Raw genomic sequence first — 26,059 nt, forward strand, 5'->3', positions numbered from 1 at the left:
ACATTTAAACTCATTCCTTTTAGTATAAACCTCCCTAAATACTCTCTCATACTACCATTACATAAACTTTGTCTTAATGTAACCCACTTATGATTTATCATATTAACATCATTTTTAGAGTCATTACTCGGTGGCAATGTACTAGCTATTAAAAAGTTAAACAAATTATTTATGTTGACTGTTTTTCTTTTTGTTTTTGGGGCGATAAAAGTTTGTCATCGCCAAGAGACGAGGAGGTATATGTCATGATCATGGAATTTCCGTCTCCGCCTCCAAAGCTTCGAGTGTGTGTGTGTGCGTGAGTATGGAATGTGGAATGTGTGTGCTTTGAGGTATAAAAGTCGTTTTACTTTGAATGCTCACGTATCGGAGTTAATTTCTTGTAGGGCAACGCTGCGTCGCACTGGCATTTCATTTATTATTTAAACATTTTTGCAGGTGTCTGTTGTAATGGTCTCTTTCTTTTTTTTTGGGATCGACTTGGTTTCGATTGGGCTCGGTTACCTGTGGGCTAGGCCTCGAATCGTTTTTTTCTTTTCTTCTATTTTTTTTATGATTGTTGTTAGGTATGCTTCGTTACGTTTTATGTTTGCTGCTTTTTCGAAAACGGATCTCCCAACGTTTTCGTTGCGTTTTCTATTTTCGTGGTATTTTCGGCTTCTTTACACTGTGTTTGTGTTAATGAAAACTTTATTGGAATTTTTCGGTTTGGCGGTTTTGTTTGTTTTCGAGTTTTTACGAGTTTATGAATGAACGTGCAAACAAACAAACCGAACCACACATTTACCACAATTCAAAGAGGGGGGGAGATTTGATGGGTGATTTTTGAGATGTTTGACTAACCAAAAAAAAGCTTTGAAAGTCACTTCAAGGCGGAATTATTTTATAAATTCATTTACAAAACAGTTGAAATGTAATAATAATTATAAAAAAAAAGTATCATATCAGACTAACAAGTCAAAATTGTAACCAGAAGGTTAAGGTTAAGGTAAGTACTCAAAATTTGACATGGTTTTTATATTATCTTTATTGTACTTCAAGTGCTTACATATCTTGTTTACATTTCCATAAAGTCTTAGCAACCCTATCCGTAGCTTTTCCACCCCCTTTTCCTTTTTAAGTCAAGCCGCTTCTGAAAATTTTCCCCGATAAAAAGAGCCCTCGTGGTGGAAAACAGACACCGCCTGGCACAGCTCCAAGTAGAGAGTTAAGTGGAGTGCTCAGTGTTGGCATAGAACCATCAAAGAATCCACCCAAACCACAAAAACCACTTTTTACGACTTGAGTTCATTTGAAATTAACGGCCATTATTTTGGGGGCAATCGTTGGTCGTAAAAAAGTCTGTAGAATGGGTATATGCATACTAAGGTCTGATTCCACATAATGAACTAAAGTGTTGTGTACGTTGGCAGCTTGTTTACAACGATTACAAAGCCACAGAATGTTGATGAATATTCAAGAATTCTTGTTAATGAAATTGGAATAAAAAGGAAACTTGAGCTTATGCAATAATTAGTTAGGGGAATGATGAATTATAATGGATATTAAAAGAAAATATGGAAGAATTTGGGGTTCAGTCATTACATTTAATATTTCAAGACAGAAATGTTACAATTAGAATAGAAAATGTAATGCCTTAAACCTATTTTCGGTATATTTTGCTTTAATTTTCATTTTAATTAATCATTTTTAAACTAGTCTTTATATTAATATATATAATATAAACAAGAGGAGGGCAATAAATATAATTAACAAAACCGAAGAAATTAACAAATATGTATGCTTTGTCTGCCTCAGAAAACACACATGATTTGTTGTTGTAATCTTAAAAGAGAAACGTCAAACCCTTTTTAGTTGCTTCTTTGACGCCCAATATAAATGATTATATTTCTTATTTGTTTTATAGTGTCACCTACTTAAAGTACTTCAAGTTATTCGTGTTTAATCTCTTAATTTTCTCATAATGCTTGACTATTTCATCAGACCTGGAAACTGAAAGATATTACCAACACCTACTAACTCTCATTCTAAATATCATTCTGGGGGCTGGGCCGCTGCCTTATCAGTAGTACATACATATATGGGCATACATCTATATCAGGATAATTGTGGGGCCCCCCTTTTGTTTTTATTTAGTTAGTCGCATTACAATGTCATATTTTTTATTGGCAAAAATAGTGCCGCCATCCCTTTCGCACCTGGTCCCGCTGGCCATCTCTTTCTGCTACTATTTATCTCGCGTGAGGCGGCGTCACGTTGCTTATCGGGAACTCACACCTCGGAGCCATATCAAGCAAAACAACAGAGTCCCACACACATGCCTGGTGAAATATTTATTCGAAGACAACAACTAAAAAAAATATAACTATTTAAGTGCTCGAGAATTAGTTACTACAGTCACCTTTAGTTGAGGGGCAAGAAATGAACTGGCGGACAGCAAATTGGTGGATCCACATTCCGAGCATGAGTTGGCAGATCTTAAGATTAGAGAAGGTGCCAGGGCCACATGTGACCGGTGTTTAAGTTGTAAGTCATGGTGATGGAGGTGCCACAGACTTGGAGGTTTCAGATACAAATATATAGTTTCGAAAGATTGAAATACATGAAAGAAATGATGAAATTAAACTGGGTTAAAGAGGTACTATAACCAGATATTATGGTAAGCTAAAGTATTAGAACGGATATTGTAACTAAAGGATCTTATTATAATCTAAGGTTTATAATAACCCTTTTACTTAATAAAATTTTTAAAGATTTTTCTAGAGAGTTATTCATTTGTTTCGATTGTTATTTAATTGTAAAGATTAAAGCTTTCTATGTGCATATTAAATATGAGATTATTATTAAATATGATATTAAGTTGCTAGAGATCTCACTGAGAAAACTTTTTAAATAAATTAGATAGATATAATAGTTCATTTAAAATGCTTGGTACATCCCCCAGTTCCCCTTATAAAAAAAAAACAAGATCTCATCATCTCCTAACTTATTTATTTAACAATTTAAATGCTTGCTAAGCTTTTCGAAAAAATTATACAACCAAAGGAGAGAGAAGGGAGGAATGGGATGCGAAAGATGGTAAAAGAAGTTGTGACAAATCAACGAAAGATTGAGATATTATGAATGGGGAGCAACTGCCGAGGCACCTGATGATCTGATCACCATCATTAGCCCTCATCGATATCGAGCTGGAATTTCGATCGGCTGACTCGACTGGCTCTCAATCAGGTTTTTCGATTGGTCATATCTCCAGTGAGTCTGGCCTGATCTCTATCCGTGCTTATCATAATGCGATAATTTTATTATTCGGTTCGGTTCGGTTCGGTTCGTTTCGGTTTGCTTTGAAAGTTGGAAAACAAAAGACTTTGGGATTTGGAGCATAGGAAATATTTCAATAAGCGAACTCTCTGCTCCTCCATCTCCTCGATGTCTTCTGGGGGCCTGTTGTTTTTGTTTGTTGTTCTTCTTAACTGGTCTGTCAACTTTGTTTTCGATCGGAATGCGGCTGGGCTTTGGCCTCTCAGAGTCTCCGAGAGTCTGATTCTCCGATTCTCTTGCTCTTTTCAGACCAGTCCTCTGTGGGCCTCTTTTTCTGCCCGTTATTGCGTCAATGTCGTCGTTATTGTTGTTGGTATTGTTATTATTATGATTATCGTTGTTATTGGTACTTGTGTCTGACCGTTTTTCCACCTTTTTTTCCCCCGTGAATGACTCAAGCTTCGTGGGGCAAGTGGGGAAAAAAAAACCAGCAATTTCAAAGCAAAGTGCAGCGCGTGCGTAGCATTGAATTTCATAAAAGTTCTTCTAGGAATTTGGGTTAGCAACAAAAGAAAGCATTAGAAACCCAAGAAAAATATGGTTTTAGATATGTATTTTCATTAAGAATATATTTATAATGTTGAATTATAAATTTAACTATTTTTTAAAAATGTAATAATATTATTTTTACAATATTTTTTAAAAAATTAAGTTTGTATTGTTATTCGGCATTTATTGATAATTCCAAGTATTAATAATTACTCAAAAATATACATTTCGTAGTAATTTCTCATCTCAATGTTAAAATGTAACAAATAAGGTCCCTGCTAAGAAAATTTTGGTTTCTGCATTGTCAATGTTAGACCTAACGTTAACGGACAATCAATTTTCAATGTTGGACCTAACGTTAACGGACACTCTGAGTCCCTGTCAAGTCAATCAGATAATCTTAGAAAACAATTAAGAGAAACAATCTGTATTAATGTACTTTTAAATCATTGCCAGTGTTTGCGCTTTGTAGTACAATTCAAGACCTAACAGCACTCTGTTAACATTTATCGTTCAGATAAATTACAGGTGCCGAGGCAACCGATTTGCTTTTACCAAAGGTTTATAAGGTGCTTGCATTTTTCGATCATAGCTGGGATTTAACAAACAAATTAATATTTAGATTTAAATAAAAAAATTTGATCACAAAAATCTGAATTTATCCAATACTTAATGATAATCCCAAATACTAGGAAGTACTCGATAAAATGCAAATAGAAAAGGTACTTCCCATTTGGAAACTAGAAAAAACCCCTCTTGAGTTGTTTTTCTATTTTGTTGTTATAGTTGCTATTCGCCATTGCAGCTGCAAAATGGAAAACAAAAAGCGCAAAAATACAATGAGTTGTGAAAAAAAGGCAAAAAATGTCAGTTAGGCGTGCCAATTGCACCTTTACACTTTTACACTTTTTTTACGAGGCGCGTGCACGGTGGCGCCCAAGGCGCGTTAAACCAAATTAAACAATAAAACGCTCGCCAGCGTCCGGACACCGGAGCGAAGCGTCTGTTGTTAATTTCCATGTGTGTAAATGAGTGTTCCTGATAAGCCCAAGCAAGTTTCCCCTTATCGTTGCGGCCCATCGTCGTCGTGGTTTTTTTTTCTGCCACTGTAGCGAATTTATTTATAAAAGCCAAACAATTCTGAAAGAGGAAAAAATTATTTCAAAAAAGTTCATTGCAGTTCATTTTTCAAAATTGTATTATTTTAAAAGTTTAATGATCGTATTTATGAACATATAGATTTTTGAATAATTATTGTACCAACGCAAAAAAATATTCTTGAAACTCACAATTAAGCATTTTTTCTTTTACTATGAAAATTAGTTTAGTTTCAACGATTTCTTATTTAACCAATGTGTTTTATGACGTGCATATATTACTGTAATATTTACATATTAGAGTTATAAAAAATATATGTAATATTTTTAAATAAATTATTTTATTATATTCAATTTATTTATATTTGCTTGACCAATATATTAATATAAAATTACATGGATTAATTTATTTTAAAATCTTAGGGGAATTTACCCCTTAAAAATATTATGATTCAGGAATACATATGGATGTACATAAAAGTATTAATATTTAATTAGAAATTTGTACATAAATATATCTTATATATTTTTTTGCTAGTGCATCATTTTTGTTGTTTTTACAATTTTGCCAACACATGCGCATGGTTATTAACATTAAAAATTATAATTATCATAGTGCCATATCGGGCATCTGCAAGTGTCGGATCTTTCGACAATGTTGTTTTGTTTTTGTGCTTGTGTGTTGTCCGGAAATGTTGCTCACCGGAATTGTCGTCTTCTTATTTTTAGTTAGTTGAATGATAAAATTAAAACAGCAAAAAAACCAAAAACAGTTAAAGGAATCTAGGTCACACACACACACACACACAGAGACACAAATCAAACAGTTTGAGAGTCTTCGTTTGAGATTCAAGCTTTGAGAGGCATTTATAGGCGGAGAGAATAAAAACTCGAAGAGAGCAAAGAGAGCGTCAGAGAGCAAAAAGTCAGCGCTTGTTTTTATTTACTTGTATTATTTTTCATTTGCCGGGGCTTTTTAATTTATATGACTTATAAACATTTAATTTTAGTTGAACATTTGTATTATTATTGTTGTTGTTTTCTCTCTTTATTTTAATGTATTTATAGCGCGACATTTTTACTGCGCAATAAAAACAACAACAACAATAACAAATCAAGCATAATAAACAAGCAGCATTTTGTTGTATGCTTGCAAAAGAGAAACAGCAAAGAGAGCCGCTTTTTTCGGCTAGCTAGAAGAAAAAAAAAGTGCAAAACAAAAAGAAATTGCGTGTGTTTTTTTCTTTTCGTTTTTTTTTTTTTTTTTGTACATCTACTACGTTTCCAAAAACTACGCAGCAGTAAATTTTAGCAATAAGAACAACAACAGCAGCATCAGCAATGCAGAGTGGGTGGTGTTTATTACTCCCTCCGTTTTACGCTCTCTGTTTTGCCGCTTTCCTCATCCCTCTTGTTTGTTTTCTGTTTTTGTTTGCCACGCAGTCGCATTTTCATTTTCCCATGTTACGCCCCGAAAACTACAAACAGCACAGGTCACCCTGTTCACAAGAAATGGGAGCAACTTTTGATGAATTACAAGCGTAGTAAAATCAAAAATCGCACACGCACACCTACACTTACTACTTACTACATACTACTTACTACTTACTTACTCCGCTTTATGACGCGACTGCGCTGTCGACGTCAATCGAACATAGCGCGTCATGATAATATGGATACAGTGTCCATTCGATATGGTGTATTAATAACAAATAGATTTGACCATGTTGAATTGTTTATGGGGAAAAAATCTCTTTAATATAGTGACTAAAATAAATTTGAAATTATTAAAAATAAAATTTAGTATTAATGGTTTCCAAACGATGAGTATGCACTGTGGGAGAAAAAAAAAACAAAAGAAAACACGTCAATGCCAAAAGCAACAACATTACATACAAACACAATCACTCGCCGTATGCTGGCCATTTTTCTAGGTATTCTATTCTTCTTCTGTCAGGCGCATAAAATTATTTATTTTGTTGTTTGCTTTGTTTTTATTTTTATTGCTTAACTTAGCAAAAGCTGCGCTCTCTCCTTTGGTCTTCAACGAGCGAGAGCGAGGTGCCAATGTAGCAAGCCGTCTCTCAGCTGTTTTTGCTTTTGTTTTTTGTATTTGCCCAATTTAAAAATAATTGAGAATTGTTAATATAGTGTTATTTCGTATTGTTGAGAGAATAATTATGATTGTTTATGTTGTTATCGGTAAATCAAAGAGTGAACTTTAGTTTTGCACAAAAAACCCAAAATAAATAGCGCTATAAATGAAGCTATAAGGGAAAATAAGTATATTTTTATTTTTTGTATTGATAAGAGGATTTAATTTAATTATTAAAATTTTTAATTTAGTAGAATATGTAGATTAAAATATATTTCGTTGCATACTTTTCGACAAAGTTTAAGGGTTTTAAAACCTCATTGTGGATTTTGTGTTATGTTTATGTGACTAAATAAACAAATATATAAAGAAATGAATTAATTTTGTTAAAGAATTCAAGTACAGCAAGACTTATCCAAATATTGCATTTAAATCCCATTTTAGACACCCAAAAATTTAATAATATTATGCCAGGGTTTAGCAAATAGCTTTTCCACACTCACTCCTCTTAGCTATTTATCTTTGCCTCACCACGTAAGCCATATTTAAGGTGCAATAATTAAGGAAAACGAAGCGAGCGTCAAAAGTGTATTTAACTGAGTGATCTTTCGTCCGGTGACGAAAGCAAACCGTACGACACGTGTGCCTAGAACTTGGCGCCCTTTCTCGCATAAAATTACGTGCGCTGCTGTAATTATTATAGTTTATCATACCCTAACAGAGGGTAACATAAGTCTAGTAAGATGCTACATCGGCATTATCAGGCGGTTCGATATTTTAAAAATCCCAATAATGCATTAATCTGACATTTTGTATTATTATAAATCTAAACGAGTCAAAAAGTATATAATATAATTTATCTATTTTATAATATATTAATCTCTATATACCTATGTATGTATGTATACAAATTCATGTTTTACTTTACAACTCCAGTAATGCTTATAAAGGGTATACAATCTTCGAATTTTCTAAGTTAGTTTCGTGTTTGTTTTTCTTTTTTTGTTACTAGAGAACTAACATTCTGCTTCTCTCTCTCTTTTTCATTACAGTGGCAAAAGTGGGACTGAGAACAGGCGAAGAAAAAGCTAGAATAAATCATTCCAAACAACTATAAAAAAAAATATAAATTAAAGTTTTTCCGCAAGCAGCTTGCAAAAGAGCGAGACGGAAGATGATTACTTGAGGTGTTTGTTTTTTTTTTTTCATACAAAAAATGACCTAATTAAAATAAAGGTGAAAACACACCGGAATATGTTCATAATGAAACGGCAAACGATGATGAAAACTATGTTGAAGCGCGACAAAGCAACAATGGTGGAGACAGAGACAACAACAATGACTGGTGATGTATTATCAACAACAACAACAACAACAACAACATCAACAATGACGGGCAGCAACATTTGTGTGTTGTGCCGGCAAGATATACTGCTAGATACATGTTGCTGCCGGCAAGCAGTTCGTATTAAAAGGTAAGCAACATTATGCACTGCTTTATAAACTGTATGCGTCTTGCTGCTTTGCAACAAGCAGTTTATAAACCAAGACGCAAACCGGAAATCCGCTTTCCTCAGCCATGTTTTCCACTCTTTTCATAACACAAAATTTTAAAATTAAATTTCATTAAAATTTTGCAGTGAACGTTGGACTCTTTTTTCACACACTAAAACCTCCAAATTGGAATCAACAACCGGCAAAACGAGTCAAATACGAAGTAACGGCCATCGCCCGAACGATGACGCCGATGAAGATGCTGCGAAAAACAATCGTCGACATCGCGACTATTTTAATATCTACAACAATTGTCACAATATATTGCGAACGCTGCAATCGCTGTTGTTGTTGATGTTAGATTGCGGCATTTTTAATAAGCGACGCCGACGACAAGAGCACGCAATACCAGCGACAATTAAACAAGATAAATGTGTAAATTATACAAAATTCCTATTGCTGTTAAATACCGCACTGGCAGCAGCAGCAGCAGCAGAACAACAACAACACCAACAAGACTGAGTTTAAGCCGTAACAATTACAACAAACACCAACAAGAACATAATCAACTGAAACAACATCAAATTCAACGAAAAGTTGAAGATCAAACGGAAAAGCAACATTGTAAAAATAACAAAAATTACCATCCTTGGAATCGACGTCTGATATGGATATTATTAAGCCTCAGTTTACTGGCCAATCATGCCACAGCCACAGTCATTGTGGGGCAAACGAAGAAGCACCAGCAGCAGCGAATGTTGTTACCCCAACATCACCTGCAGCAGGATCACAACAACAACAACAACAACGACGATTTATCCGATAAGTTGGAACAGTTTGCGGAATCCGCAAGATTGCGAAGAGATGTGAGCCAAACGAATGATATAGTTCGATTGTCAAGAAATGAAACAAGTGAGTATGAATGAAAAATTAATAAATTCTGCAGATTGAGGAGCTTTTTAAACCCAGAAGTAAAAGAGATATTACTAGGAATTAGCATTAATATATTCCTTTTCTTTTTTCTTCCTACAGCTTGCAAATCGATGGATATCCGAAACACACCAGCAAACTTTTATCTGCTGGAAAATTGCACCACCATCGAGGGTTTCCTACTCATCACATTGATGACGAACGTGACCATAGGACCAAATCATTCGTTTCCCCTCCTGAAAGAGGTCACCGATTTCATTGTTGTCTTTCGTGTAAACGGACTACATTCGCTATCGCAAATATTTCCCAACTTGAATGTTATCCGAGGCAATAATCTGTTCGATGGCTACTCCTTCATTGTATATTCGAACCCGGATTTGGTGAATTTGGGATTGTCCAATCTGCGTTCGATTTCGCACGGCGGTGTGCGGATTGAGAAGAATCGGGTTCTATGCTATGTGGAAACGATAGACTGGTTGCATCTCATGGCCGAGAATGCCACTCAGTCGGAGGTGGTGTTGCAGATGAACGGCAAAGAAAGGGATTGTCCCAAGTGTGCGGAGGAGGTCAAACCAATAGGAGATGGTCAGGATTCCACGGCACTTAGCGTGCCTGGGCAAAGTGGGGGTTGTCGGGAGCATGATAATCACAAACGCTACTGCTGGGACTCGAAGCATTGCCAAACAAGTGAGTGATTGACATTTTTCTATCCATTTCATCCTTTTCTGATCCTTTTTTTTCTATCTCTTAGTCTGTCCCAAGGAGTGTCGGAATAACTGCATCGATGAGAATACTTGCTGTAACAAGGCCTGCTTGGGGTGCACCCTCGACAACAATGGGATCCAGAGATGCATAAGCTGTCGCTTTTTATCGATCAACAACACCAACTGTGTGGACACCTGTCCGCCGGGCTTGTATCAGGTGAGAAAGCACTTCTGTCTTTGGAATCTCTGGTATAATAAGTGAATCAACTAAATAAATCAAATCTTTTGCAGTATGACAAGCGTTGCATTACGGCGGAAGAGTGCATCCAAATTGGCACTCGGTTCGACAGTGGAGACAAGCCTCTGGCGCCTTTTGCTGGCCAGTGCACCACGCGCTGCCCGAAGGGTTACTCGATTGAGAATCACAAGTGTATCAAGTGCAAGGATGGAAAATGCGAGCGGGTGTGCCAAGCGGGGATTATCGAAAGCTTGGACAGGGCCAAGGTATACGAAGGTTGCACCGTAATTGGTGGAAATTCAACGGGTCCCTTGGTGATAAGCATCAAGCGAGAGGGCGATGGTGAGTAAACAATTTTTACATCTCCTGAACTGAAATTGAAACGTATTTTTCGTTACAGCCCACGTTATGGACACTTTGGAGCTTTATTTGGGTCAAATTCGTACCATAAAAACCTCCCTGAAAGTGCATCTGACCTTTGGCCTCACCTCTCTGCGGTTTTTTAAATCCCTGACGGAAATTGTGGGCGATCCACCAATGGACAAGAATCAATATGCTTTGTATGTGCTGGAGAATAATGATTTGGAGGAGATATGGGGACCCAATCAGACGGTGTACATCAGGAATGGCGGTGTCTTCTTTCACTTTAATCAAAAGCTGTGCGTGTCCACGATCAATAAGCTGCTGCCCATGCTGGCCTCCAAACCGCAGTCCTTTAACAATAGCGAGGTGGCTACCGATTCCAACGGAAGTCGTGGCTCATGTGAGTGTTTAATGGCTCTAATTTGATTTAAGAAAAATATGAATTCAAATTTTCTATCCTATTCCCAGGTGGCACTTTGCCTTTGAACGTTTCAGTGACATCTGTGAGCGCCATAATGGCCATTTTGGCGGTGGACACATCGATGGTGGCGGAGGGCGAACCGACTGGGCCAACCAATGCCACAATTATTTTCAAGGATCCTCGCGCCTTTATTGGTTACGAGTTCTTTTACATGATAGATCCATATGGTAATGCTACCAAGAGCAACGAGCAGCTCTGCGATAATCCCTGGACATTTGTGCCAGCTGATACGAAGGGAGTTACGAGCTTTATGAATCTACAACCATACACACAATATGCTTACTACGTACGCACCAAGGCCATTTTCTCGGAGCTGACAAATGCTCAAAGTGAGGTGCAGCATTTTATGACAAAACCCGCACAGCCGTCACAGGTATCCAGCGTTAAGCTCACCTCCATCTCGGACTCGAAAATTGTAAGTAATCAGAAATGTTTATGCAACTTGAATGCTTAATAATATTATGAACTTTCTGCAGTACGTGACTTGGGATTATCCAATTAGTCCACACGGAAAGCTAACACACTTTCTGGTCATAGCGGAACGGAATGAGCAACATACCAACAATCCCAAGGATATGGCATCAGAACGGCAATACTGCGAAGATCGTAAGCTATAAATTGTTACATATTTCAATTTGTTGGGAAATTTAATAACACAAAAATTGTACTCTTGCAGCTATTACAAAGGCAAGTGACATTGATACCGAACTTGAGACACCGAAACCAGTTTTAAAGCCGGATCCATTGGCCGGTGACTGCAAATGTGATGCCACTGGTACCCAGAAGAACAGTCAAGAGATTTACAGCGATCAAAGGATTCAATCGTTCATCGAGTTTGAGAATACCCTGCAGAATTTTATCTATGTTCCGAAAAGGGAAAGTGAATTTCTTGGCGTCGACAGAAACAAGTCGGGATCACCGGCTAAGGGAGCACCTCGAGTTATTAAACCAGGAAGTGGTGCAGCTTTTGATTCCAATGCTATTGCGAATCCACCTTCCCGCCAACGGAGAGAAGCCATTGACTTGGAACCCGACTTGGATGAGCGATTTGGTAGCGTGTTGCTTCGTCATGTACGCTCCACCACGTCCACCAAGGATAAGGCTGTAAACCTAACCAAAACGGCGAATCTTACGCAAGACAATGAAATGATTGTAAACCTTACGGATAACTTTGTGGTGGTGCCGATCAATCAGACGAACTTTACCTTTGAAAATTTACATCATTTCACTCGGTACACCATCTACATAAGTGTTTGTAGAGAAATGATTGCGAATGATAAGGAGCAATTCTGCAGTAATAACTCTACAAACTATAAAGTAACTAAGAAAAGGGGTAAGTCGAAGAATTATGTGTATGTCGCATATAAATTATACTTAAGTGAGAGATTTTTTGATATATAAATGGTTTATTGTTTTTTTAAATAGTACAGCGAGCAGCATTTCAGCGATGCTTAGTTTGAGTTATTTTCTTTCGTCACATATCGTCAATATATTATTTTAATTAGCTTTTATCTGGACAATTAATAATAAGCTCTACACTCTTTCAGAGGACGTTGATTTGGCTCGAAATTTGACCTTGACTTTGGAAATTGGAAATAATACGCGTGCCGCTGTGCGAGCCTTTTGGCTGCCACCGCTCGATCCCAATGGTGAAATTGTTACCTACACACTGGAATATCAGTTGCAGAAACCGGACACGGTGGTGGAGACCAAGTGCATTCCTGTGGCTAATTATAGCGCCACGGATGGATACACCCTTAAAGGCGTTAGCGAAGGACTGTATCGTATCCGAGTGCGGGCCAATTCATTGGCAGGATATGGAGTGTACACGGATTATATCTCCATTATTGTACCGGTGAGTTTTGAATTTAATAATTGACTTTGTTAATAATTACTAAATTAGCTAATTCTTTTCTCTGTTCCAAAAACAGCCTCCGTTGAGCTATTACACCGCCATCGCTGTGGTTTCGGTCATAGTCACTGTCCTGGCCTTTGCTTTCCTTGTGGGTTACATCCGCTACTTGCATAAGAAACGACGACCAAATGATTTGCATATGAACACAGAGGTGAATCCATTCTATGCCAGCATGCAGTATATCCCTGATGACTGGGAGGTGCTAAGGGAGAACATTATACAGTTGGCGCCTCTGGGCCAAGGATCCTTTGGCATGGTGTACGAAGGCATTATCAAGTCATTCACCAATGGCGTTGTGGATCGCGCGTGTGCCATTAAAACGGTCAACGAGAATGCCACAGACAGGGAACGGACAAACTTCCTGAGCGAAGCCAGCGTGATGAAGGAGTTCGATACGCATCATGTGGTCCGATTGCTGGGTGTCTGCTCGCGCGGTCAGCCCGCTTTGGTGGTCATGGAGCTGATGAAGAAGGGCGATCTCAAGTCATATCTGCGAGCGCATCGTCCCGAGGAGCGAGACGAAGCCATGATGGCCTATCTGACCAGGATTGGGGTCACGGGAAATGTGCAGCCACCGACCTATAGCCGGATCTATCAAATGGCCATTGAGATTGCGGATGGCATGGCCTATCTGGCGGCCAAGAAGTTCGTGCATCGTGATCTTGCTGCTCGCAACTGCATGGTTGCTGAGGATTTGACCGTAAAGATCGGTGACTTTGGCATGACGCGAGATGTCTATGAAACGGATTACTATCGCAAGGGTACCAAGGGTCTGTTGCCCGTTCGCTGGATGTCGCCGGAGAGCTTGCGTGACGGTGTCTATTCCAGTGCCAGTGATGTGTTCAGCTTCGGTGTGGTTCTCTGGGAGATGGCCACATTGGCGGCGCAACCATATCAAGGACTTTCCAACGAGCAAGTGCTACGCTTCGTCATCGAAGGCGGCGTGATGGAGAGGCCAGAGAACTGCCCGGATGTTCTTCATCGGTTGATGCAACGCTGCTGGCATCATCGGCCCGGAGCCAGGCCCAGTTTCCTCGATATAATTGCCTATCTGGAGCCGCAGTGTCCCGAGTCGGACTTCAAGAAGGTGTCCTTCTATTACTCGGAGGGCGGTCAGACGCATCGTGAGAAGGAGCGCAAGGAGCGCAGCCAACTGGATGCGTTTGCGGCGGTGCCTTTGGATGAGGACCAGCAGGAGGCGGAACAGAATGAGGATGCCACCACACCATTGCGGATGGGCGACTATCAGACCTACAAGCAGAACTCTTCCCTGGACCAACCAGCGGAGAGTCCCATTGCCTTGGTTGTGGATGACCATCAAGCAACGCACTCGCCATTCAGCATGCAGTCGGGATTTATAGCCAGCAGCACGCCAGATAATCAAACGGTGATGGTGTCTGCATTCCAAAATCTACCCGCCTCGCAGAGTGATGATGCAGCGGCGCCTTACGTCTTACCGGATCCGGACAACAACGAACGTGCCTATGAGATTTATGATCCAAGTCCCAATTTCGCCGACTTGCCAACGAGTCGAAGTGGCAGCACGGGCGGCGGTGGAGGTGGAAGACTGAGTGGAGAGCAGCATTTGCTGCCAAAGAAAACCGGAAGACAGCCGGTCATAATGAGTAGCTCAATGCCAGACGATGTGATTGGAGGTGGCGGAGGTGGCGGATCGTCATCGCTGCAGCCCTCAACCGCTTCGGCAGCCAGCTCCAATGCCAGCTCTCATACCGGACGCTATCCCAGTCTGAAGCGAGTGGTGGCGGATACACTACGTAATCGAGCCAACATGTTCAATCGTCATCTCTTCAATCATCACAAGCGGACGGGCAGCAATGCCAGTCATAAGAGCAACGCCTCGAATGCACCCAGCACCAGCACAAGCAACTCCAACCTGACCAGCCATCCGGTGGCTATGGGTAATCTGGGAACCATCGAGAGCGGTGGCAGTGGCTCAGCGGGGAGTTATACAGGGACGCCGCGGTTCTACACCCCGACAGCGGTCACTCCGATTGCGATCAGTGATAATCCCAACTACCGCCTGCTGGACGAGTCGATGGGAAGCGATGGGCAGGCCACCATTCTGACCACAAGCAGTCCCAATCCGAACTATGAGATGATGCACCCGCCACCCAAGTCACAGCCACTCAGTCATCGTGGTGGTATCACCACCGATAATCCCAACTATGTGGCCATGAATGAGCCAACGCAACCTGTCCAAATGGCCGGTGTTACGATAAGCCACAATCCCAATTATCAGCCCATGATGGCGCCCATAAATGCTACCCAGAGCAGCTCCTCCGAAGAGAATGAAGATGAGGAGGAGGAAGCGGATGAGGAGGAAGACGAGGATGACGATGTCGATGATGAGCATGTGGAGCACATCAAGATGGAGCGAATGCCACTGAGTCGACCCAGGCAAAGGTCGGCACCGCCAAGTCGGAGTCGTAGTGTCAGCCAAACGAGAAAGAAGTCGCCAACGAACCCGAACTCTGGTCTGGCATCGACAGCCACAACGGCTGGCAACATGTCCAATCTGCTCAAGGAGAGCTGGTTGCGACCGGCGAGTGGAACATCGAGGCCACCGCCACCGAATGGCTTCATTGGCAGGGAGGCGTAATTACAGCACCTCCTAAATCCTTCTCTCTACTTCTGGTAGAGAGAATTGTGTACATAGAGGAGTATGAGTATGATCGCTAGGATCTAGTGTAGCAATCTTGACTTGGACTCTAAGCCATGTCTGCAAAACTGAGCGTGGGTTAAGAGTTAATCTTTGGTTAATTTTTACAGACGAAAGCGAGCCTGTGGAAGTCATTCCACTTTTAAACATGGCAACATTATTTATTACAAAGCTACTTCTACTAAAATTATTCAAAGATTACCTACTAACGCCACCTCGTTCTAGAGAGAAGATTGGTTCTTGAGAAACCACTGTACATGTTTAATACCCAATAGTTTTTCTATTAAGCCTATTTATGTTTACGTATTTCGTTTAGTATTTACGCTACAGTTATTTTTTTTTCTTGTTGTGTTTGTTTATATATTAATAAACTGCCGCAATAGAAAAATCAGAGACAGAGAGGAGAAGCAGTAAACGATAGTTAAAGCAGAAGAAAACAAACAAAACAAAACAAAACAGAAGATGAAGTCCTACATGCAAATAACAAAAAGTACAAAAGCCAACAACCAACCAACCTAAGTACCGTTTAAAATAGACATACAAATTTCTACCAATTATTAAACTTACATAACTCATAACTACTACGTACATACATATATTAATTACGATAATATTTTTTATTAGTACCTACCAAAACAACCACAGACACACACACTCACAGCAAGCAATACAAAATTACAAAACTATAACTGTCTTCACTGAGTTTTTAGCTAGCAATAATAACCATAATTATGCATAATTATTCTTTTATTATCAGAAAAATATGATAATTGTATGGGTTAACTTTTAGCGCCAAGTGTTGCTTGATTTTCACACAAAACACACTGTAGTAGTTTCTCTTATATTTTTCTTCTCCTTTTTTGTTTATGCTTAATTGTAATATTTATTTGTACATAAGGCGAATCATGTAGGATAAAAGAATGGAATAACCCTTTGTTCACCTTTTTAACCATATATTTTTTTCTAAATTAATTTTCGTTGAAGCCAAGCTTCGAGGGAGGAGATAAAAAATAAAAACAAAAGTAAAACCATAATGTAATTCGAACTGAGAGCTTAAGTAACTGATGCATCATAAATAATAACACTGTATACAATCTGCTAACGTTTTTATATATACAACCAGTTATATATATATTGGAAGCAAAAGCATTTTATGTACTATAACTATATACATGAAAGCAAAAACTAAAAATGAAACGAAACAAAACAAAAGCAAAAAACTCCATAGCAAACAACATTATTCTGCCATATGCCATTATAACTCAAATACGAACAAGAAACTGGACGGATTTTTCGTTTTTCTTACCACATATACACACATATATATTTATATTTAATAAACTAGCAATAGCAAAAAACAAAACAACAACAATAGACAAAAGATTGCATATACCATATATACCGCATATATATTTACACATTTACACATACGTAATTAAGAACTGACCGTGATATGTTTGCTGAGTGTACTATCCTGAACAGTTCATCCAAACGCAACCCCCCAAAAAAAATCCCCTTTCAAAGTCATCCCCAACATTCTCTTCGTAAAATCGGACCCCAAAAAAAATTAGCAACATTAGCTAAATACACAGTCACACTTAGTAACAAATAGAAAAAAACAACACAAAACAGACAAAACAACTACAGCAAATGGAATTTTTAAACGAAAAGTAACAACAACAACAAAAGTATTCGATATTTGCCTTCGCTCTTTATATTATTAAATATATTTAACTATATAGATCATATATATATATATGTACGTATGACAAAAGAATAGAGAAAAAGAAAAGTAAACGAAAAGAAAAGCAGAAACGAAAAGGAAAAAACCACACACGCATGTGCAACAATGTTCATTTTTGTTTTTTATTTTATACACAAATAGATGCAAAGCAGAAACAAGGAAACTAAATATTTAAATGAATTATACAAAATACTTAGATTGTAAAAACGCATGTAAGAAGGATGAGAGAGAGTGAGGCAGAGAATAACTTGAATTAATTTAAAACAAAACAAAAGAAAAGTAAACAAAGAGAGAAGGAAGAACTAGGGCTAATTATATAAACAAAACTGGGAAGCAAGCGATATTTACACTGAAAACTGAAGTAAAAAATAATATAAAAAAAATTAAAAACTAAAAAAAAAAACAAAAAACAAAACGATTAAATTAATTAAACTATGTAATACGCTATTTGCATAACAAAACAATAGATATTCTACACCCACACACACACGCATACATACATTACCCATACACACACATACACACACACACACACACACTAAAAAGACTGAAATATATAGTTCCTTTTGTTTTTATGTACATAAAAAAATGAGGAAAAAAAGAAACAGAAAGAAATTCTAACGAAAATTGTAAACTTAAAGAAAAAAAAACGAGAGGAAGAGGAGAAAAGAACGTAAAAACAATTAATGGAATTATACATTAAACAAAAAGTTAAATGTAAATCAAATAAAACAAAGAAGCAGCAGCAGCGCAGCATTAAGCCTACAACTTGTGTAACATTTATATATTTAGTAGTCGAATTAACTAAATTTTGTAACATAAAAAGTGGAAATGTGACAACGCCAAATATCAACTTCTTATATAGCGATATATATTCAGGATTATTTGGCTGTGGGTCGAGTCCGCTCCTCGCTGCCGAAATGTATATATAGTACATGCGAACCTATAATAATTGAATATAAAACAGTACCATTTAAACTAATTATTGTAAACTATAAATACATACATATAAACACTGTAAACAGAACAGAAAAATGAGAAAAAAAAACAAAAAAACGAAAAGCTTCAATATTTTTTATTATTTCTAATTAAAGCTAGTTGTAAAAATAATGCTAAGTTAATTGTTTCCTGTTTATTTAAGCGAAAACCAACAAAAAATAAATATAATAAAAAGGAAATTCAAATAAAAGACTTTAAGAAAAAACTTTGAAGTTTATTTACAAATTATTTTACCTTTAAAATATTTTAAAGCAAATTTGATTTAATTGCTCTAGATATCAATGTTGTTACCAATTTTGGTAGCTAAGGGTATTTTATTTACTGAGATGTGTTCCACACGGAAGGAAGGATATATTCACGGAAATACGAACATAGCTAAATCGACACGGTTAGTGATACTTATTTCCAATCGGTTTTTTTTTCTTCGGAAGTAAGTGTGCTAAAAATGGGGGCTATATCTTTCATCGATTCGGGATGCAAAGGCTAGATAAATTCGTCTGGTGATGCTGATTGTGATACATACACCTTTGGGGATGGAATTCGTTGAAAAATATATGTCCTCTGAGAAAACCAAGATAGGATGTGAAGGGCAGCGATTAAATTAATTAAAAAGGTGTTTTAAAAAAGATAATTGCAAGGGTTTAAAAAACACTGACTTAATAATCAAATTAAAATCTCACTGAAAATACCATATTTTGATATGTTTAACCAATTATAATACATGAAATCTACAAATTTAATCATATATTAAAAAACAGATAAACCCCGTTCTAAAGACTCCCCAATTTTGGAGCAAGTCCTTCGAAACCCAACTCATTTCAAATAGATCCCCCAACCACCTCAAGAACTATCGCCCATCATCACACTGAACTGACTAATAATCTAATTAGACTCCAGAGCGATGACTTTCCGCTGTCAAAAGATGAATGCGAGTAATTCCAGAGCCCCACAGAGGAAACTACTTGAGATGCGGGAGGGATGGCGACACCGCGTCAAGATGTCAAAGGGAAAGGTAATAAATTGCTGTCAGTGAGCTCCAGCTCCTGCTCCAGCTCCTGCTCCTTCTCCCTGTCCCAGCTCCCAATGGTCGACTCCTCGGCAGCTGGTGGAAATAGGCCCGCGGCACTTTCAATTTCCGCAGCGGCATTTTTCAATGTGAGCAAAAGGAATTCCTTGGAGAGACCCAGCGACATGCGCACTCTCGGTTTGGTCTTGAAATGTAATTAGTTGGATACTTCATTAACCACAGTCGACAATCAACAAATGAGTAATTAACTTGCGACGTGGATACTCATTCACTCACTCGACGAGTACTCGCCGCCATCGTGTGCAGTTAATATTTCATAATTGAGCAATTTATTTTCGCCTCTTTGACAGGATCAAAGCCGAGGCCGACACTCAAGCGCCACATGCAAATTTAATGCTCGGTTAGTTGCCAGTGCGATGGCTTTGTGTGTGGTTCGAGTAAAGCAAAAAACTATCTTTGATCTGTTTCTGGGTACATGTTATAAGGGGTACATGTTATAAGGGGTATATGTTATAAGGAGCAGTGTCATAACCTCAATATATGATATAACACTTTTGAGTGTGTTCGATAGCTTTTGCAAGGATTAAGGTCATCTTTTTAGGGCCTTATGACACTTTTAAGCTGAAATCTAGAAATTATTCTTGTTCATATATTTTATTTCAGAAGCGAAAGGTATTATAATAAATATTATTTCAGTAGCTAAAGATCTTTTAATAAATATTACCACAGGAGTTATTATTATTCACTAGCATTATAATGTCAAGGTACCTCTTTCATCAGTAGGTAGTTACTATGCTGTCACTAAAAAACACATATGTTCCAAAAGTTGTATAATATATTAAAAACATATAATATAATATAACTCTATATGTATTAATTAAATTACTAAGAAATGTACGGTCCTGGCGTAAAAGTTGGCTACTGGCATGAAGCTGCCCTGGCAGAGGAGGTGAGCATTCCCCAGGATTGTGATATAAAATGATATAAACTATAACACATAAATATATATATATTATTATCCCCTGGTTAGAATCGGGTTAAGGATATGAAAGAGGGTGGAAACACCTTACTGGACACCACCCGGGCTGCCTATGAACTCTTCTACAAGGACACCATGCTAGGACCGCCACGGGAGGTGGTCGCCTTCGGGGTTACGGTTCAGGTGCGACCCGTTAAGATCAGCATTTGTCGCCAGCAGGTGGTGGATCAGAATCTGGCCCTATCGGTGATCATTACCCAGGAGGGAATGATCCGTAAGTTTACCACCATCAATGAGATGTGCGACATGACGGTGGCGCCCGCACCACGACCCATGGTGCGCAGTAGCTTTCGTATTGTCAGCCCAGATGATGTGGATCGCTCTGGCCAGTGTCTGGGCTATGGTGAGAAGTTCCGCCTCCAGGCCCTGGAACCGGTTGATGAGCCCATGTACCTGTACACCGGACCCAAGCTACTGAATCTGTCGCTGCCAGTGAACACGGCTCGGTGTACAACCAATCATGGCGAGCTAACTCTTCCACTGGGCGTGGTCTCTAGTAAGGTGCCGGTCTTATTTAAGTTTAATCTTTCTAATTACTGAATTCCTATTTAAACTTCTAATTTATTGTTAATTAATTTAGAATTGTGGACCAAATGCTCGGGTGCCCATTTCTCACACTCATTTCTATTGCGCCCACCAGAATCCCGATTTGCGTTACGAAAGCGAAGGCAAAACCATTCCTGTAAGTTGGCAAAATATGTTTAAAATGTTATAAAAAGAAGATTTCGATTAATATTTAGTAGCAATAATTAAATTTACTTTTGTTTGAATAAAAATCTAAACTCTTAAGGTAGTATATATACACGTATGCTTTGATTGCATAGACATGCCTTGGTAGGGAATTTCTCTTGCTCTGAAGGAGTCACTTTCAATCCTATAAAATATCAGAACTTAGCTTCCTTCTTAATTATTTTTTTTGAAAATTATTTACTAATTTTCCATAATAACCTACATATGAAGTATAAATCTTACAGGTAAATGAGCCCGTGATTATTGTTCACTCAGTGACAAACCAAAATCTGGCAGTGGAACATGTTCAGGCGGACACTCCCTTTGGTCCGGAGCTTCAAGTGTCTGTGCAGACATACAAGAATGTCTACAAGAGGGAGACCTGGAAGAATCTGTGGAAGTTTAGTTTTTAATGTTAACGATTCCCTTCTATATTTCATACATTTTATGTTGAATGTAGTGGCTGTTACCTGTTGCGGCAACCAAAATGATGCTATCCAATGAGCTGTTGCGAGTTCGTCTGTTTGTAAAGCATGTCAAAATAAAAGATCCGTTCCCAAGTTGTCGTAAATTCCATTTTGATTGCCCAGCAATCCCAAGAATCTGCGTTGGAAATTTATGCCTAAGCAGCAGTGGCTTCCCCTTGAGAGACTTCCAGGCGGTCACCGAGGCGTATGAGTGATTTGTTGCGGGGGCATCGCTGGGGGAAAATGTCACAAGTTGCGCCACTTTATGCTTGTGATAAATTAATTAAAATTAGACAATAACTACAACGGGAAGCTGGCTAATGAGCTGGAGACGATCGACAAGGGCAGCGTCTACAGGCTGTCGCCCAGCGGCAACCAGATCTTGTAGAACATGTCAGCGCAACAAATTTCAATTAGTTCACGCTTCACTTATTCGACGGCAGCAGAGCAGTCATAAAAAGAAAGTGCCGCCCCCAGACGGAGCTGCCAATGGGGATGAGTGCTACACATGCACATGCACAGAGAGAAATTATGTGTACTTAATATGCCACTTGAAACTACCGAATTGAGACATTAAGCAATAGACAGAAGTACCCATCCTTGCCATGAAACAAATCAATTATTAGTATATCCTCGGTGAAATTTCAGAGGATTGTATAGGTAGATTGTGTAATTTAGACTTTGGTTAAAAGTAAATAGAAAAAGAATTGTCGTCATTGTGCTTCTTCTCTAAAGAATTCTAGTTAAATAAGATGAAAACATGGATCTATTAGCCAATCGATTTCCTTGAATCTCTATCAAGTAGGATACTTGTTAAACTTACTTCTTCTTACTTCAGAAATTACAACCATATATCTTTAGCATATCTTTCCGGAATGCTTTGTAATTTAAATTTGTCAATTTATTATCCTTTGCACTAAGAAAATATATTCAGAAGATTGGAACGCAATTAAAAAATACTAGTGATTTTTATTTAAAGTTGGAGTATTAAGAGTAACAGTATAAAAACTTATTTTCTATTTCATTTTGAAGATATTTTTACAAAAATGTTTGTATTTTTTATGTTTACTTTATTTTTAAATAAGAAAATTAAAAATATATTCATAAGATTGAATACTTTATACTAAGCTGTAAGAGTTCTATTAGTTTTACGATTTTTATTTGCAGCTTAAATTATGTTGAATTACGAATTTCTTCCAAGTGCACCATAATTAATTTGAACAACTAAATTCGGCTGTAAAATGCAGTTTGTGACTTTAATTGGGCGCACGATCACCGCCCAAGGGACTTTAGGGCCAGACCTTTGGGAATATTGCAAAGTAAAGAGCTGCAAATGAAGACAAAGGTCCCGATCCCACTACCAATTTCGATCCCAGTCCCTGTGGTAGTCCAAGTAGCTCCAAGTTATTTTTGTCTGGTTGCTCCGATTACATGTTTTCTGTCATAGATTAGCCGCGGACCGCCTTCAGTCGCCGCGCACACAATTTCACACTCCTCCGACTCCGCCTCGAGCCCATCTTGTTCAGCATCTGTTGCAGTGTCTCGAGTGACAAAGTGGTTCCAGGGGTGTATCGATTCTGGATGACTGGCTGGGTGTCTTCTCTCTTCTCCGGACTAAACTGCACATTACTTATGCAAGATGATTTACTGAGACGCGTGACAGATTTACAAGTTGCATTTACCGCATTAATTCATCATTAATATATAGCTGGGGTTTGGGAGAAATAAATAGATATTTTCTGAGGGACGATTTTTCACACCTTCGAGAGACTTGTCACATTGAGGAAACAATTACCGAATGGCATATGCCGGCATTTCCTGCCTAATTGCACTTGATGTGTATTTATATATAACTTTATACATTTGCAACACATTTTCGCCGTTTTTCCCGTAATTATTATGAGGCGTTGACATATATATCGCATGCAGGCCCGACTCCTGTGCAGTCGAATGTCGGCGGGCATAAATAATTTACACAACTCATTAAGATACTGTTGAACATAATGCTTTTACGACTCTTTAATGCATCCTCTAAAAAGCACAATTATTTCCAAGTCATAGACATTTAGAGGTATTTATTAAAAAATACTTTGGACTATGCTTCAACTTTTATATAAATATATTTAAAAACTGTTTTCCAAAGTTCATAACTGAAATGGTACAAATAAAATATTTAATGAATTAAAGTTTGAGAAAGAACAGTTTGAAGCAAAGTTTGATTAAATTTAAATTTTTTAATACAAATTTGTCTTTAATAATAAACTCTCCTGCTTTGAGTAAGTATTCGATGCTGGGAAGTTTTCAAAAACAAAAGTACTTTAAGTTTGCAACTACATATATTTTTGTGGAAATGTAATATCTCCATTGCTTTTAATAATAAGTAATATCAAGCTGTAAGAGTAACTATAATAAATCGAATTCATTAATAATTTCTTGAATCAAATGAATGCAAATTTTTTATTAGATTAACTCAGTTGCACTTGGTATTCAAATGAAACTCGTATAAAAACGCCGATTGCCAACTGAGCACACTCAAATAACAATAAAAAAAAGGGAAATGTATTTTGAATATATTGCGTTATAAAACGTAGCATCATTTTGGGGACAGGAAAACAAACAAACAAACATGGCCCAAAGAAAACCATTGTATCCGTCGTTGTGTTGTATTTTCGGGCATGGCATACTGCATTTTTATGTGCCATGAAATTAATTTACGATTACGACAATTTAAATTTTTAAAATCACACTAAAAATATGCTAACAACTTGGCCTGACGATGAAAGTGTTAAGAGGCAGCGGTGGCAAATGTGGCCCGGGATTTATAAGCATTCCAATTTTGGGGTTCAGATGAGGTCTGGCGGGGTCTTGAGAGAAATAAAGGGGGGAAGTGTCATTGTGTTCAATATGGCAAGTGTTGAGTTGTGTTCATATTTTGTCAGAAGTTATTTAATTTCTATAAACAGACAGTGGAGGGTTGGCAGCAGCAGAAGATGAGGAGGATGACGATGTGGCACTGACGTTTATGTGGCATCGACAGAGGCGGAACTCGTTCACGGCTTATTTGGCAGCTCCTTTCGAGTTCGTTTATTGATGTTGCTGGCAGACAACAAGTTTTAAGTGGCTGTTACTTTATGGGCTTATTAAAAAAGGAAGTTGTTCTCTGGGTTTTATTAGCCACAACAAAGCAAAACAGAAAAAACAGGGCTATAAATTCGGGTAGAACAGGATATCAGGTGTGTCAGGTGACAAGAGTTTCCACTTACCGTTAAGCATATGTTTTATTTTGATTTAATATTAATACAGATTCCCTTCTCTCTTGCCTTGATTATAACATATCAAAACTATCCACACAATTGAGGACCTAATCAGGCATGCAAGCATCAGGCACCACATATCCTATCCCATCCTTTTCGAGGATTTGGCCAGTGTCTGATTTGAAAATTATTTATTTATGGCAATCAGCAGCAGTGGAGCTCGAATGGCAATTGTGTTTCATTTCTCTTAATACAGCTCGTCAAATAAACAAATCATGGTGTTAAGGCAAATGATGGATTGACATCATCCAGGGACACACACACACACACACTGGCGCCACACTTGCTGGTCGCCCATCATGGGTGTGCGAGTGTGTGTGTTTGTGCACTCAGCCAGTAGCCAGCAAGCCAAACATGGCCAAAACTGGAAATCCAAAGTACTGGCCAACAAAGCGACAACAATGGCAGCACCGCACAGTGGCATTAAGAGACTATTTTATGGGAGAATATACATATATGAACATATAAGAATGGAGGATAAAAGTTGGTAAATATATATCGGGATTATTGAAAAAATTTAATTAATATTAAATTATTAATCACAAAAGGTATAAGAAAGAATTTTGTATAAGAATCTTGGAATGTAGTAATTTTCGACACCATAAATGATATCATAAATAATTTTCTGGATCAGCATCATCATACCGATATATTAAATAGAATATTAATTTATGTATTATGTATTTTGTAACGTTTAAGTATTACATTTTATATCGACTTTGCATCAAAACATGAAGTCTCGCACGTGTGCGCATATAATTCCCAACTGGTTCTGACATCCCCGAAATGAAGCGACGGTTTCTGGCCAACTTTAAGGTTCGTATTCGTTACAAAAGTTGCAAGTCATCGTTATTTACATACTGAACACATTTTATGAGTGTAAATATATCGTTAATATCTAGTATATATTAATCATCATCTTTATAATTAAAAATA

The 26,059-nt window shown here is 37.9% G+C and overlaps 4 protein-coding genes across 5 annotated transcripts in view; all 4 read left to right on the forward strand.

Annotated features, from left to right (window-relative positions):
- Nucleotides 1–11,917, forward strand: part of LOC147643907 (insulin-like receptor) — a 45,638-nt gene extending 33,721 nt beyond the window's left edge. Inside the window, 9 exon segments of the mRNA XM_086831932.1 lie at nucleotides 8,052–8,474; nucleotides 8,640–8,982; nucleotides 8,985–9,405; nucleotides 9,526–10,110; nucleotides 10,175–10,344; nucleotides 10,419–10,707; nucleotides 10,766–11,128; nucleotides 11,197–11,624; nucleotides 11,686–11,917. Of these exon segments, the coding sequence (XP_086688058.1) occupies nucleotides 8,254–8,474; nucleotides 8,640–8,982; nucleotides 8,985–9,405; nucleotides 9,526–10,110; nucleotides 10,175–10,344; nucleotides 10,419–10,707; nucleotides 10,766–11,128; nucleotides 11,197–11,624; nucleotides 11,686–11,826 (2,961 nt within the window). The 5' untranslated portion in view covers nucleotides 8,052–8,253 and the 3' untranslated portion in view covers nucleotides 11,827–11,917.
- On the forward strand, nucleotides 11,891–13,088 carry LOC110188261 (insulin-like receptor). The gene is made up of 2 exons (XM_086832031.1): nucleotides 11,891–12,542; nucleotides 12,757–13,088. Exons 1-2 carry the CDS (start codon nucleotides 12,356–12,358, stop codon nucleotides 13,086–13,088), a joined length of 519 nt encoding a protein of 172 aa, XP_086688157.1. The 5' UTR covers nucleotides 11,891–12,355.
- A 52-nt stretch (nucleotides 13,089–13,140) lies between these two features.
- On the forward strand, nucleotides 13,141–18,610 carry LOC147643910 (insulin-like receptor). Its single transcript, XM_086831933.1, has one exon. The coding sequence runs from the start codon at nucleotides 13,264–13,266 to the stop codon at nucleotides 15,742–15,744; it is 2,481 nt and encodes an 826-aa protein (XP_086688059.1). The 5' UTR covers nucleotides 13,141–13,263; the 3' UTR covers nucleotides 15,745–18,610.
- Nucleotides 18,611–20,330: 1,720 nt separating this feature from the next.
- On the forward strand, nucleotides 20,331–21,902 carry LOC110188580 (cilia- and flagella-associated protein 161). Of its 2 annotated transcripts, none has more exons than XM_020958346.2 (4): nucleotides 20,331–20,523; nucleotides 20,605–21,109; nucleotides 21,194–21,295; nucleotides 21,588–21,729. In XM_020958346.2, the coding sequence occupies exons 1-4, from the start codon at nucleotides 20,467–20,469 to the stop codon at nucleotides 21,593–21,595; spliced, it is 672 nt and encodes a 223-aa protein (XP_020814005.2). In that variant the 5' UTR covers nucleotides 20,331–20,466; the 3' UTR covers nucleotides 21,596–21,729. The 2 variants fall into 2 exon arrangements, with proteins under 2 accessions (XP_020814005.2, XP_020814003.1); XM_020958344.2 differs by having other exon boundaries at nucleotides 20,334–20,523; nucleotides 20,605–21,114; nucleotides 21,588–21,902.
- The last annotated feature ends 4,157 nt before the right edge of the window (nucleotides 21,903–26,059 follow it).

This window comes from Drosophila serrata, unplaced genomic scaffold (assembly GCF_035046125.1).
Source record: "Drosophila serrata isolate PLE 108 unplaced genomic scaffold, ASM3504612v1 contig_241, whole genome shotgun sequence".
NCBI lineage: Eukaryota > Metazoa > Arthropoda > Insecta > Diptera > Drosophilidae > Drosophila > Drosophila serrata.